Source organism: Micropterus dolomieu, linkage group LG05 (assembly GCF_021292245.1).
Source record: "Micropterus dolomieu isolate WLL.071019.BEF.003 ecotype Adirondacks linkage group LG05, ASM2129224v1, whole genome shotgun sequence".
In the NCBI taxonomy this organism is placed as follows: Eukaryota; Metazoa; Chordata; class Actinopteri; order Centrarchiformes; family Centrarchidae; genus Micropterus; species Micropterus dolomieu.
The window spans coordinates 30,498,681-30,514,462 of NC_060154.1; the positions used below are offsets into that span (position 1 = coordinate 30,498,681).

At 38.9% G+C, this 15,782-nt stretch overlaps 1 protein-coding gene across 1 annotated transcript in view; it reads right to left on the reverse strand.

Moving 5' to 3' along the window:
• The window catches only part of nlgn1 (neuroligin 1), a 342,294-nt gene that overhangs the window by 190,252 nt on the left and 136,260 nt on the right, over positions 1–15,782 (reverse strand). The window contains exon 3 of the mRNA XM_046048614.1: positions 4,355–4,414. Within this exon, the coding sequence (XP_045904570.1) occupies positions 4,355–4,414 (60 nt within the window). The remainder of the gene's footprint in view (positions 1–4,354; positions 4,415–15,782) is intronic.

Genomic DNA, 15,782 nt, shown 5'->3' on the forward strand with positions numbered 1-15,782 from the left:
TATGAATTAATCAGCATTCAGCTGATTGCAAATTTTATTACTTTCCATCAACCTCTTGCTTGAAGTAGTATATTTGGGGAACATCTACTATTCCCATGATTATTTGTAATATATATAAGAAACTTTAACTGATTTCAGTTTAAAAATAAAGGTGTTTGGTAACATGCGAAAACATCCAACTGTCCTTTTTCACAGTGAGATGAAAGCTTGCTTTGAGAAGAAATAAATGAGATGCAATCTTATAGTGATTTCACCATTCAATCTTCCCAGGGATGACCGTCGCAAGGAAGAGTTTGTCAGAGGATAGGTACCGTGCCAACATGGAGTAGATCATTGCTTCCTCGAGGAAGAGGTTATGATCAAAGAGATCCAGGTACTTTAGATTTCTCTGAGCAAACCCTTGGAGATGCCCCCGGGCTGTTGCAACAACTTCAGTTTCCTCTCCCTCCGCCGGTGTAGCGGACTTATCAAACCAACACCAGACACAAGGAGCAGAGGTGTTCTTTATCCTGGCTTCAGACTTTTGCTGCAGGGAGCAAAGCCATGGGGACACTCGGCAAAAACCAACAGGAAACCAAATGAAGACCAGTGGTGAATTCAAGCGCTTCTAGAGAAAATGCTCCAGTGTAACTCATTAGAGTACATATCCACTAGCATGTGTAAGAATGTATGAATATGAGAATATGTAGTGACATGCAGATTTGATGTAATATTTACTTCTGTCATGTAGGAGTTGATATTTTAGGAACTGAAATTTTGGTTGAATGAATACATATTTTTGCATGTTTGCTTTTACTGCATTGCATTCCATCATAACGTAAATGTATTTGTGAGCTGTGATGCTGCTCTTGATAACAAAAACAATGACTTGTGACTGTCCTCATGAGAAAAATGATTGACAAGATTGGTCATTCATTTCCATTCATTCTATTTTTATTTTATTTTGATAAGTGACCTTTTGCAAATTGGAGTGTAATTACTGTCCTTTCTAAGGCAGAGTTCATGTTCATGGAGTTACCATAATTACCAGTTTTAACTACATACTGTAGTGTTCAGGTCATAAACTAGATGATTTAAGGGAAAGAGACACGCCACTTGTGGAAAGCCCCCCAACAAAACTGGGAGAAATCGAGGCTTTGACACGGAGCTATTGACGGTAACATCGGCGAAACACCTTCACCCCGTTTCTACACAAGACTCTATTTGGCGAGTCACCGGCACTCTGGATGGAGCCGTTGCAAAGTAGGATGTCCCGAAACCTTGCGCTTGCGTAGTAGAAGTCATCAAACTTTTGCAACGTTTTATTTTTTATCAGATTTGGTGGCAGATTACTCTACATGGAGTTTTTATGTCCAGTTATGGCTCTCTCCCCACTCCATTTAGATAGGGGCATGATCTTGTTAGTGCAAAATAACTATCCGGAGGCATTTTCTGTTTGCTGATGAGTGGCGGGACTTGCCTGTATTAGGACTATGGTCATAATCCAAGTAAGGCTTACAACTAGGGAAGCCCTAAATTTAGCAAATCAGACTTAAAAATACAGTACCAGACCACATGGGCCCCATACAAGCCGTCTCCACTTCTGTATGCCCATTCTTAACCACTCCAGCAATATCCGCCGTGAAAAAAAAGGAGCTTCTAACAAATCCTCAGCTCTCAGGGGCTTTCCTGTTTACATCTCTATTCCCAGCATAAAGGGATTACAAACACCAGCGTTACTAAATATAAAGAGATTGTAAAATCCAAGATTTGCTGAGTGGGAAGGGTCGGGAGTTTAGGGGATGTCCTCATTGAGTTTGCATCTATAAGGCGACAAGCGGTCAAAGGGTAAGACCATCAAGAATCGCTGGAGGGGGGATCCGAGCTGTTCAGAGTCGGCCCCGGATAGGGCAACAGAGTGTGTGACTGCGTGTGTGTGTTCTGGAGCATATTTTCGTCTATATTAAACTGGATACATTGTCTGCCCTGCATCCTTTATCGAGATTATACTTGAAGTCTGTTGGGATTTCATTGAATAGATCCGTGTGAGCAGTGTGATGCTCTCTAATCTTATTGGTGTGTGTGTGTGTGTGTGTGTGTGTGTGTGTGTGTGTGTAAGCGCTCAGTGAAAGCTGACTGATGGCACAGATCAAAGGGATCCGGATGGTTGTGAGTCCTATTTGGATGTAATTGCTGTTTACTTCGTCACATTATACAGTAGAGGTGCCTTATTAAGACTTTCTGCCTGTCATTAAAGTTGCACTGCAGCAGCCTTGTGGGGATATGACTCTATCTCAGGGTTTTTATCAAGGACATTTTATTCCTAATATGACTTTTCAGTGGGGTGCTTGTTTATTGCAACTAAGCAAAGGTTTATCTTTTTGTATTACCGAGATTAATGGATTTCCAGCACACTTTCTTGGCTTTCAAACAACACTTAATTTAAAAATCAAGAGGAGCTATTGCAATGTTTCAATCCTATAGTCTTTGTCGGGTATCCACTGAATCCCTGTAGTATTCCTTTTCATCAGTATAAGCCCAATACTCATATAGCATAAATGCAGTAAAAGCAACACCAGTATGTAGGAAATGTTATTGCCAATTTATGGCATTTTACCTCTGTATCAAGGGTTTACAGGCATGCATGTAGAACATATAATCAGCTTATTCAATTTAATATACTGTAATATATTAAATGAACCAATAATATATAAAGTAGTTAAATATATTCTACCCTAAGCAGGTACACTGTTTCAATGCATGTTAGTGCTTGTGATAATAGTGATAATAAAAAGGATTCATATAATTTCAGGAAAAGAAATCTTCAGTGCTTCAGTTTTCAGCCACAGACTGTGGCCTCCAGCTGTTAGTTGACAACTGAGCAAATTTCATCTGCTAATGAAAGCCACAAGATGTGGCTGAAAGCTCCAGAAAAAAACCCTCTACTATTTCCAAAGCCAGAAATTAACCTTCAAGGTCAATATTCATCTAAAGGAAAGGAATACAGCAACCGGGCTTTCTGCATAATGAATACTTTTACTTTGGCTACTTTAAGTGCATTTTACTGATCATATGTTTGTACTTTTACTTCTTAAGTACAATTTTACTTGTAGATTTAACATGGTGGTATTTATATTTTTACTTATGTAATTGATATGATAGAACCCTGTTAATACTTATTTACAGCTTTGAGAATTAGGTTGTTGGAAGGGGATAATTGAATACATCACCAACATAGCTATAGGCTTGTATGTATCTTCAGAACTTACAAGAGCATCTGTCTTACCATGATCACACATGATAATATGAGCTCTGGCCTCTCTTCCCTCTTGGCTTCAGTCAGTGCTCACAGAAAGATTATTATTTCTGCAGCTCTGTCTCTTAGAGATGCTCACAGAATGTAAATTACAATCGGCTGTGTATGCAGTCCTCAAAATTTGAAAAGCTCGGTATTGACAAAAGCCAAATGAATGGGCCATTGCAATTACATTGTCATTTAAACAGAGTATTTATCTGCTGATTTGATTGTGTGTTTTCTGAAAAGCATTAAAACGGGGAGCTCTGACGATCATTTAAAACCATAATGGCCGTGATGCCGTTTGAAATCAGCTCCACCCAAATGCTAACCAATCCACATTTTACGTAGCTACAAAACCACTAATTTGGCATCTTGGGACTTAGGTTCTGAATCTAACAGCCTCTGCGGGTGGCTGACCAGAAAGTTAACTTCACATACTGGTGTGCAGTAAATGAGCTCCGACTTTGCCCTGTAGGAGAGGAAACCATGCCAGGAGAGATAACAACCCACACGTCTCTGCAGCAAGAGAGTTGCTTACACTGATTTTGCCCAGTATTTTCATGTTTCAGACTCAGAATGTACTAAGGTTCTTGGTTTGACGCCCAAAATGTGAACAGGTTTGAGTGTTAGTATAGGTGAAAGCCAGTTAGCCAGTAGCTGATCTTTTAAACATGATCTGATTTTATAAACGAGACGAATTAAAATAAAAACATGCAAAAATGTGTTAACAGCTGGCTGAAGGGTTAATAGTTACTTGATCTGCTGGTGGGATGCAACATAGAAAAAGGAAAGAAAAGGTAAAAGAAACAGCAAATCCAAGCAGAAAATCTATGTTACAGTATTAATATCAAAGAATGGCGGTAGACATGTAAACTTTAGACATCAAGCTGAAAAGGACAAAACACATCCAGCCCAAAAAGAGAGTTTACGAGTAAAGAGCAAAAAGAAAATGTCCATCACTTTCAAAAAAAGGACAAGAAATGTAAGAAAATCAAAGAAGATAAAAATTGGAGGAGATAGGGTAAGTTTGGTTTCCCTTGTCATGCAAATCAGTTTGGCATCAGGGGGAAAAAATACCTTCGTCGTCCGTGCGGTCACTATCACCTAAATCATCAGTGTGTTTCTTTGTAAGGGGACCTATAGGACCAAGAAGGAGAAGATGGAGGAAAACAGGGTGATCAAGAACACACACAGCTTTCAAAAGATGCTCTCAAAAGATAAGAATGTCAGTAATTAAGGTTTCTATAGCCCCTTGGTTTTGGAAAAATCTTCACACTGACAAGGAGACTGGGTAAACATTACCACAATGCCCACTTACAATGTTTACAGTCGGGATTTTCTGTATATGAGTTCATTTAAAAACGTAAGGAGCAAGAAAAGACGGAATCTTTAAAAAAAAAGATGTGCAAAAAATATTAGTTCTCTGTTGAAAATGAAGACTTAACTGAGGATAAACCTCTTAGGATCAAAATACATAAACCTCTTTGAAACAGTGTATACAGTAGCATCAATTATACATATCAGAGACATTATGTTAACATTTGGAAATGATCACTGTAGCAGAGAAAAAGGCAGAGGCTGTAAAAGAAGCAACATGTTTAAGAGCACTCAACAGAAGCATGTGACAAACTCCCCCTGTTGTATTGTCAGAGTGCGTTAACTGTGTGTGGGCCTAAACACACACACACACACACACACACACAAACACACGCATCCAATGTCAAGCACAGATCTGACTGCTGGGGCGTCGTGAAGCATAGCTTACATCAGAAAATGTTAATATCAGAAAGAGATAGAGATGAGAACGGCAGATACGAGAGAACAGGCACATTGAATTTTGTTTTTTTTACTTTTGATTTTGCCAGTATGAACTACAGAATCACACAGACTGGGAATTCACGGTTAAAGCCTTGTCCACATTTATGAAAGAAGTTTAATTTTGATAATAATCCATATAGTACACTATAAACCTTTTTTCAATACTTTCACTGACCACTGTCAATAAGGAGAAGGAACAGATTATATATATCCGTCTTCTTGATTAGAGTTAAACGAGAAGGTCGATACCACTTCCATGTGAGTACGGTAAACAAAAGGCTACAGCCGGTAAGCTTAGCTTAACACAGAGAGTGGAAACTCAGACTAGACAGATAAATACATTAATATTGTTTGTTATTTTAGTAACTGTTCCTTTATTTGTTATTTGTTTAATTTCACATTTGATACAGATTTTTTATTTACTTTATTTTTATATTTTATTATATTTATATCTTTATTATTACTTTATTTTTTTAACACACACAAATACACTTTTACTGTTTTATTTACTTTATTTAATGACATTTTTTTAATGAACTGTTCTTCTGAGGCTTTGGCGAAATTGTTGTTTTACATTCATGCCAATAAAGCTAAATTGAATTGAATTGACATGAGAAAACCGCTTGCTGATGACTAGACTCAGGGAAATCGTTGGGCCAATATATAACATGTTAATTATTAAACACGAGAGCTTTTGCCAAAAAGTCAAACTACTTCCACATAAACTAATAATATTCAAGTGCGTGGTAGAATAGTTGGACAGGGGAAGTGGTCAGCTGCTTCTGTATTAATTAACCAACAAATAAATAATTTTAACACAAGTTTTTGCACATACATAAACATAACCACATGCTATCTTAAACAAAAGTAACATACAAACACACATTTACACGCAAACATAGAACACGCAAGGAGATCCGCACAGATTTCACATAGCATATCTGAATACATGCAGGCACGAAGTAAAGTTATGTCTGCTAGCAGGGTGCATGACACACAGAAAAACGTACTGTCTGTGTTTCAACTTTCACACACACACACACACACACACACACACACAAAGCAATGACATTCACAACATGTGATGCTTAAAATAGCCATATACCGATGAGGAAAAGACCAGTCCAATCCTTTCTACCTACCATCATTAGCCACAGCACCAAATGTCTAGCAATTTTATGCAAATCGACTTCAAATCCAATAGACTTTCTAAAACTGCAGTCACATTCAGTATGACAAAGGTTAAAAGGCACACTCAGAGGATGATCTTAATGTTGAAAAAATAAATAAATGGAGAAAAGCTCCAATGTGCTGGTTTGAAAATATCTGTTTATGGAGCAGAGAATGAGAGATGAATCACTTTAAAGGTTCAAGACACTTTTAGTTAGTAGCTCATGTTGATGAGCAATAATTCCTCCATCATCCAACGTCCTGGTGGTTTATTTTAAGGCCAACCATTTCTCTCCTGTGACTTTAAAGAGGAAGCTTGCTCCCTACATATCATTTTGTCCTACAGCAGTCTCCCTGCTCTCTTTTGTGACTGTGACAAGCAATTTGATAAGCAAGAGCTGACTTGTACTTTCTGTGCTGAATAAGCACCAAGACAGAGGAATCGCTTCTTTCAAAATGTGAAACGTCTGAGAAACACAGAGCATCCGCTGTCTAGGGATGTGTTACCTGTTTATAGAATTCTTCATAGAGAGCTCACTGTCAAAGCAATACATAGGTTGTGGTTGATTCGTGTTAGCCTTTTAACATACTGTTAGGTGACAGAAGGATCTGATTTTCACGATGACACTTTGGAGTAAACGTGCACAAAATGATGCAGTATTACATTAAATAGAATATTTCAGTCTAATAGTGCATCTATTAAAGCACGGGTTATATGGCAAGTCTTTGTATTTACTACAACTTTTAAACAATCTTTACTATAAAAGTTAGTCGTATTAACACTAATGGGAATAGAAGTCGCTGACCTGCAGACGGGGGACAAATTAAAGGAAAAACCTAAATAAGATGCAGATGCTTCCGTGCACCAGGGCTCACTGAATGCTTTGGGGAGTTTGAAAATGATGTGAATATAATGCTACTGCCTTTACAGTCACCAGATCTCAACCCAGTTGAACACCTATGCCCTCCATCACCATCTGCATTAAACCGAATGATCTATTTAGTGATGTCTGGGACTGTCTCTGGCGCTATATGTTCTTTTTTTATGTCTGGCTATCTGCTGTGCTCAGGTCTCTCTGCTTGATCTCAATGAGATGACCTGAATAAATAAAGGTTGTATATATAAATGAAGGAATATCTTGTGGAGGAGTGGTGTTCATGGCGACCTGACTCCAGACAACTCAAGCGATTGCGCCATTGACCAACCAAAGACTGATGTCAAAGGAAGCGTTTTTTCCTGCTATTTAAAGCGTGCTTTGTTCAGACTGTAATATGTACCAGCATAGGTGGGTTCCAAACTAGCGTACACTCTGCTTAACACAGGCAGGCAGGGACGCTGGTAGTAAGTCACAGGTGGATGTGCTGAGAAAGGTCAGTCTATTAAATCACATTACATTAAATGGTGCGCAATACTTTTTTTTTAATTCTGGACAACTTATATCTAATAGTTATTAACAGCAATTTACAGCACTTTGAAAATGTTTCACACCTCAGGGCAAACTTGAACACCAACATACTGTACGTCAAAGCAGCTGGAACTAATGCATGAGAACTGCAGAGGTGAAGAGGGAGAGAGCGCCTGGACGTGAGATGCGATTACTTTGAGCCCAGTTTCACAAGCAAAAGAGGAGTCAGACACGCCCTAAATGCACTTGTGCACTTCAGACCATGTGCTATAGATCGTTTAAATTGGGCCCTTCATGTTGTTTTTTTGTCACCGGTCTGCAGTTGGTAAACTAATTGGTCAATTCTAGCAGGATATTGCTTCAACCATGACAAAAGGGGGAAAAAGGCTAGAGCCTTGTTATAAAAAAAAAAAAATCTTTGCATTTTCTTTGTATTTATATTATTACGTTTTTACAATAAACTTTTCTTATTATAAAATATCAATGTATTGTGTTTAATAAAAGAAAGGTTTCTCACTATAACATCATTCTGATATAACATTTCCTGTCAAAGGGGAATGTTTGTATATTACCAGGAGCATGAGGGGTGTACCATGAGCCTTCACAACAACCCCAATGCTCCTTGACATTTAATCTATAAGTCTCTGGAACTCAGACAGCCAAAGTGACAAAGACATTGTAATACTCTGGCAATGTCTAAATGCTAGATCTCTTTTACTTTGCTCTTTGACCTTGCAGCATCCCTTGCTTCTGAGAATAGGATCTTATTGTCTTTACTGAAAACAACTCAAAAGGAATTTATAGCCTGATAGAATGTTATTATGTATAATGTACGTACATTTCTTCCCAACTTATTTTGACTCCTATCTCAGTCTCTCCACATTTGAAGAGTATTTCAACACTACCTTCCAGCCTGTTCCCCCTTCCTACGTATACTGCATTTGAAATGCAGTGTGCAGTGGGTGAGTTTGAGGGGACATGGCTCTGCTTGCTAACAGTATAGAGAGTAACACATGGAGCCAAAACCAACTTCCAGTGGTTGGGGTAAAAAAATCTCACAGGTCAGTATCGAGCAGAAGTCATTATTGTGGCAAACAATTAATAATTTTATCTTACTTTTATCCAAAACACACACAAAACTGACTGTATACCATAGAATGCATATTTAAACCACTGTCCTTGTAAAATAAATTACCTACAAAGAAAACCAGAACACAAAGAGATGTTAAAAAAAGAAGAAATAGTTTGAGGTTGGAATGAGTTATGAGCAACTTGAAAACTTGTGAGAACAAAAGAATCAAAGAGGATGTGATTGATGTGGCCACTGTCTGGACTGCACATGTGCCGCTATTACAGTGGCATGTTGTTTGACTGAGGGGTTAGTGGGGATCAGAGGAGGCAAGACAGCTGTGTGATAGCTCCTATCACACACACACACACACGCTCATGCACTCATCAATACACACATACAGAGAGAGAGAGACACCACACAGCAATCAGGTGTCAATTCTAAACTGCCTAGTGACAAGGAGGCCCAGACACTGACCTGCACTCCCCTACCTGTCACTGGGAGCATATGTGTGTGTGTGTGTGTGTGTGTGTGTGAGAGAGCAGCACGAGCACCGCCTCCGGTGAGGTCTCAGCTGGCATAAGCCATGATTAGTGATTAAGAACTTCTCATCATTTTCATCTCACCATGTGTGTCTCTCACATCTCTGCATCTTTATTTTTAGCTTACATGCTAACGTGTTCTGCTCTTTCCTACACTTCTGTTCTGGCTCTGTCCCTCTCTTTCTCTTTTATGCTCCATGAACGGCTTCCCCCATCCACCCTCTTTCTCCCCCGTCGTTACATGCGAAGTCTGACGTCTACGACTTTAGTCAAAACATTACCGCAGGTCGTTTGATAAGGCAATGGTAACACCAGGTCCACTTCAACTGCGTCTGATTGTGATGACATTTTCTCGAGCGTCATCATGATACCTATTTGGAACTTTGGTCAAGTGGTAACAGGTGGTCGAACAGGGAGGGGAGATGGTTGTTCAAAAATCTCTCTGGCATCAGATGTGAACGTACTCTTTGATCTTTCGCTGGCCTTTCTTTCCCATTCCCAGTTGACGCTGTGAGCTGTTTCGGTCACACCATCTGTTTCTGGTGTTCATTTAGGCTATTGCTGAAGAAAAAGTGGACTGTGTTAAGATTATTTTTTCAAAATATTCCTTCTAAGAATAAGCGTTAACAATCATATTACTAAAAGCAACAACGGCAACAAAAAACAAGACCATTAAAGTCTGGCCTCTGCACGGCTTTGTACATTCAGAGAGGTCAAATTTGGAGGGAAATCTGCTTAATTGATTTATGGTATTAAACAGGAAGAAACTTCTGTATTGTCAACACCAGCTTCTTGCGTCTAATAGAAGGAGTGAAAAGCCCACATTAAATTAATCTTTGCAGTTTTCAGGAAGATGGGGGAAACGAGGAGGTAACACATTTTAATAGAATGTGGTATTGACTGGCGTGACATAGAGGCTACCAGCTGTTCCTACCATTTTCTCATTTCATTATGGTATGTTTGGTACACCTATGTCATCTAATACAATTCAGTATAACAGTCCTTCCATAATGTTATACATATTATATTGAGAATTATAAAAAATGTTGTCATTTCCACTTCAAATGGCAGAAATTTTAGAATATATCAATATCAATTAGTCTAGTACAACAACCCCACTAACTCTGACCTCAACACTAAATTGTAAAAATTGTATGGCAGAACATTTGTAATGGATTGCATTTGCCTGTACAGGTGTCAGTTTGGGCCATATATCTATCAGTAAGAATCAAATTGTACTCTTAGCAATTTCTACGATCTGCAAACACAGGAACATCATTACAAAAAACACTTTAAGTAATAAAAAAAAATCAATGTGCATTGTTAAAAAAAAAACCCATAAGAGTAGTATCGACAAAATCCAAACAATGTCCATCCCTAAACACTGTTTTTTCTCTTTCTCATTTCCTCAAACATTGGTTGCGTCTTTGACAAATCTAGTCTAATGTAACATTAATCTTGATTTGACGATTCATGTGTTTCTTGTTGTTGTTGGACAGGAGAGGAGAGGAGGGAGCATCAGAGCAGAGAATAGTAGATGAACATGTTTTAGGAGATGAATAAGCAGCGTCATCAAATCTGTCGTCCAGAAAATGATCAGTGCAGCTGTCATGATAACGAGTAGAATCAATAACAATTTGCTTGTAAAAAAAAAAATCTGTGACTCTAATTCCCCCTCCTCCTCCCCAAGTTTGGTCCCCTGAGTTAAACGTGGCCTTTTCCACCACTTATTATCAAGACTAGGAGTAATAGCTACAAAAACACCCAAGTTGTATAAAACTGAATGTCTCCTTCATGCCTAAAAGAGTCAGAAGCAGGACATGTAATGACTGGTCCTGTCTATGAGCAAAACATTTTGATTTTCAGTCTCTCTGTCTCTCACTCAAATCTTCACACCTTCCTCTCTCCACCATCATCATTGATTGGAGACTGATCACGCTCTCTGACGCTGCTCTGCAACAATCCATGACTCAAAACACCAGCTAGGAAGCAAGGATAATCCCCCCCACACACACACATACAAACACACACACACACACACACTCAACCCTCAGGCTTTCCTCCTCTCCTCAATGAGGTAATTATTGCGAGGAGAGTCCATGCATCGATCGCACATACATACATATTGCTCTCTGGGTGCTTCAGTCAAGGTCTGCACCGGCATAGAAACACAGCGGCTTAATCAATCACAAACGCACATTAAAAAGGGGGATCTAACGGAGCACACGGCTCAGTGAACCAAATAGGTAATCTACTACTGACCTTGGATAAAAATCCTTACAGGCTGTAAACTATAAATACAGAATCCATTCCCCAAGGCAAAACTGGGAGTCTAATGCACTTCAGCAGCCCTCTGATGAGAGAAATTAACAGAGACTGTGAGCAGTGAATATTCACAGGAAGGTGTTTGTTTGGAAGTGTGATGATGGGGCTCACATCTTAAAACACACTATAGTAGCTATAAGATTTTAAGAAAGGTAAATGTAGTGTTGTAGTCAAGAGCGCCCAAACCGAGACCAAGTCAAGTCCAAGACCGGAGTTTATCGAGACCGAGACAAGACCAAGACTTTTAGGGGCTGAGAGCAGTCGAGACCAAGACCGAGGGAGGGCGAGACCGAGTCAAGACTAATACCAGTTTCCTGCATTGCATGGCACGCTATAAAATGTGAAACAAGATCATAGGTACTTCTCAAAGTGATCTGAAAGATCCACTTTCCCATTAAAACACCGCATCGCAGGGAGGGGGGACAGACGTTAATTAGGGTTATTGGTTGCATTTGAAGCAATAGGTTTTACTTCCAATCAAAGTTAGGATGTTAAGAAATAAATCAGACAATGCTAAAGCAATTTATTGATATTCCCAAAGTTGTGGTCTTGACTGGTCTTGAAATAAAATCCGGAGTCCTCAATGTCCGAGACCGAGAAAAGACCGAGTAGAAATGCAGTCGAGACCAAGACCATTAACAAGTGGTCTTAAGACCAAGACCGGTCTCGAGTACTACAACACTAGGTACATGAGCAGTGATTTCCTCACATGGTGTATCTATGGAGTTAAACCTGGCAAATAGCGCCATAGATGCACCATGGACTTTCCTTCTCTGTCTTTTACAGTCGCTTTGTTTGTCAAATCATCTCTATCTTCTATTCTGTGTACTGTTCCTCCCACTCTTAGGCATCAGGACTGACCTGAAACTGATCAAGTGTTTCACTCTCTGACACTCTCATCTATGTAACATGAATGTAAACATATTCGGATATATTATTTGGATATGCACAGATACCGTGCTCTGAACACAAAACAGATTAATTCTCTTAAAGTTAAATCTGGACCTTCTGCATTTGCATGCATGCTGCCTAAAAAATATGCAATACTATGGCCTGTTTTTTAATCGCAGACACCACAGACCAATTTTATATTCCTATGGGCCTCCCTCCTCGTATACATAACATTTTAAAGAAAATCATGCAATCTGACCCAATGCAATTCTGACTTGTATTTTTCCTCTAACCTCTTCTTTCATTTTATTTAAGAGGAGGTGGGGTTAATATCACATTTTAGGTTTATTATAAAAATATTATCAAAATGTAATGTAATTCTGCTGGCAGATATACATATGTATGAGCGTAAATGAGCATAAATGGTAGTAACGGAGACCGCTAGTCGCATCCGTACCATCTAATACCAACAGTCAACCTTTACGTTTTGTTTTATTGGTCTCAAGCTAACACATGTGAAATAGCACTTAAACCATTGTCATTATCCTGCATTTCTTACTTTCTTTCACCACATTTAACAATTTCCCCAAAACACACTGTATTTTTATGAAATTGTTTGCTGCCAAATAAAAAGTAATTCCAGCTGCATTTCATGATTATAGCATTTTGTCGATTCGTAAGCCTTTTAGAATGAATGTTTCTAAGAACACATAGTGTATGAGCTGTCTGGGAAAGACTATACTTTATAACATTAAAAGTGAAGATTATACAATCCTAAAGGGGAGTGTGTGTGTGTGTGTGGGGGGGGGTGCATTATGCATTAATCCTCTAGATGATCATTAGGCTATTTGCCTGTAGCAGATGAAGTAACATTAGGCAGGGGACTCAGATATGACAGAATTATTTCATAAGAATCACCCTCACCAGCAGAATCGAACTAAGTGTAAAAAGAAAAGTGTTTTAAAAATGAAAGTACTAGCTTTCTTTCTCTGTCTTTTACAGTCACGTTCGGTCAGAAAGACTATCTTCATGCTACTCGTTTGCGTCTTCTCTCTCTCTCTCTCTAGATTTTCCCCATCCTACTCAGCTGACTGAGGGCATTCACTTAAACCAATTAGATTTTTCCAAAACCTCTCGGAACCAATACTTACATTGCTGTCCAACTTTAACGCCTGCATTCCACTGGGCACAGCTCTATAATGTGATTGCCCCATCCTGTTGTCTTGCTCAGATTTTGTTGATTCTCTTGATATTTGTGCTGCTACCGTGAATAAGTAGGCTACTTAGTTGTTCTTTCGTATGTTTTAATTGTATGATCAGGAGTATAGACCAGGTGTTTTTAGGGATGCACCGAACGTTCGGCCACTGAAATTAATCGTCCATAAATAGCAAAAAAAAAAACTCTTTCGGTGTTTGACCTAATAAGTCAAAAGACCAAATAAATTTTACAGAACTATTACATTGACAGGTCGGCAGTGTGGAAGCATTTTAAAGTGTTCGAGTAAGACGCAAAAATCTGTTTGCAGACACTGTTCTCCTGAAGTCCACTCCATCTGTGGCTGACGTCTTAGAAAAGGCAACAAATGGCTTGACCCGCTTTGAGTGTTTCTGTCACTCGTTTCTGAGAAGGCAATTAAGCTAGCCGCACCTAACTTTGGAGTGCACACGTATTCAAGCCTTTATGGTAACTGAAACGGACCTGTGCGAGCTGATAGGCAGGTTGGCGACTTTATCCTGTCAGTTTCTCTCTTTACAAAGACACGTGTTGCATTATGAGAGTCCTACCTGAAGAGAGGCTCTGAAATCTTCATGTTACGAGATACGAGAACCACATACAACATTATTTATCAAATTGGGTCAGACTTGATGAATTTTGCATATGGAAATAAGATTAATTGGATTATATTCACAGAAAGTATAAAACATATTACATGTGTACATTAAAAGTAAATGGAAACATGTAATTTACTTTCCCGGACCCTCTTGGTCATCGGACCCACCCACCATAGTCTCCAAATCCTGTGGGAAACACTGAGTAAAAAGCACATTTTGACTATTTAATTTATGCAATGTTAAAAAAAATATGAATGTAACTGTTCGGTATTCAGTATTCTGCAAATTTCTTGTGCGGCTTGACGCGGTATCCCTCAAGACTAGACTAGCCGCGTAAACATAATATAATGTTACTAAATAAATGCCATTTTCTGTGTATGTTTGTGTGGATTGTGCCAAAACATGTGGGCAATACCTGCACTAAGATCTTGTTTCTAACAAGACAATCCATATGTGAAACACATGTACAAAAAACATGGACATAAATATGTCACATCAAACAACCATCTCCAGACAAGATGGTGGCAGGTCACATTATCCATGGTTGTATTCTGCTCTGTTGAATATAAGATGCCCAAGATGACTCTTATTATACAGGGACAGCTGTGGCTCAGGGGGTAGAGCGGGTCATCTGTGGTTTTTATTCCTTGCATGGAAGCCGCTGCCATCAGCGTATGAATTGGGACAAATGTAACATGATGTGTAAATCACTTTGAGTGGTCAAAAAAGACTAGAAAGACACTATATAAGCATTTACCATTCACAGACTATATAACAGCCATTGCTTTTCCCAGACTTTCTAAAGATAAGTAACCCTTTGATCAAACTAGACAAGCTCCAAAACCCTATTCAACCTGTTTTTTATAATATGACTATAACCTAATGCATAATAATCTAATGCCATTTTAAAGAAGGTATTTCTTGGCCCATTTTTGTGCTTAAATAGTAAAAGGGAAATGCTTTTCCCTCATGACCATTTTATTTTGGTGGTGGCTGCAAGACACAAACAAACAAACAGGTGGAAACTCATTAGCCTAACAGTGATGAAGCAATAAAAAACCAATGAAGTTCTACAAAAGTTGATAACTCACACTTGGATACTGAAATATCTTAAAATATCCTCTTGCAACTACATACAATGCCTAGCCTAACCTGCCTGAGCAGTAAATCAGCTGAGATATAATGGATTCAAGAACTGAAAGTCCATTCTAATGTCGCTCTCAACTTGTCTCATACCCACGCAACATTTATTTCTTTTTTTCTGCTTCATCCTGCCACCCATTTCATCTACTCACACTTCCTATTCTCCACCTCCCCTTCCCTCACACTAATAATTTTATTTTTGCATTCCTCCACTGTTCCCTCTCCTTTACCAGCCTGCTGACGAAACAAACACCCACACAGTCAATGTCAGTGAGTCAATTCAAAGCAAAAGCCTGGGAGGGGAGGAC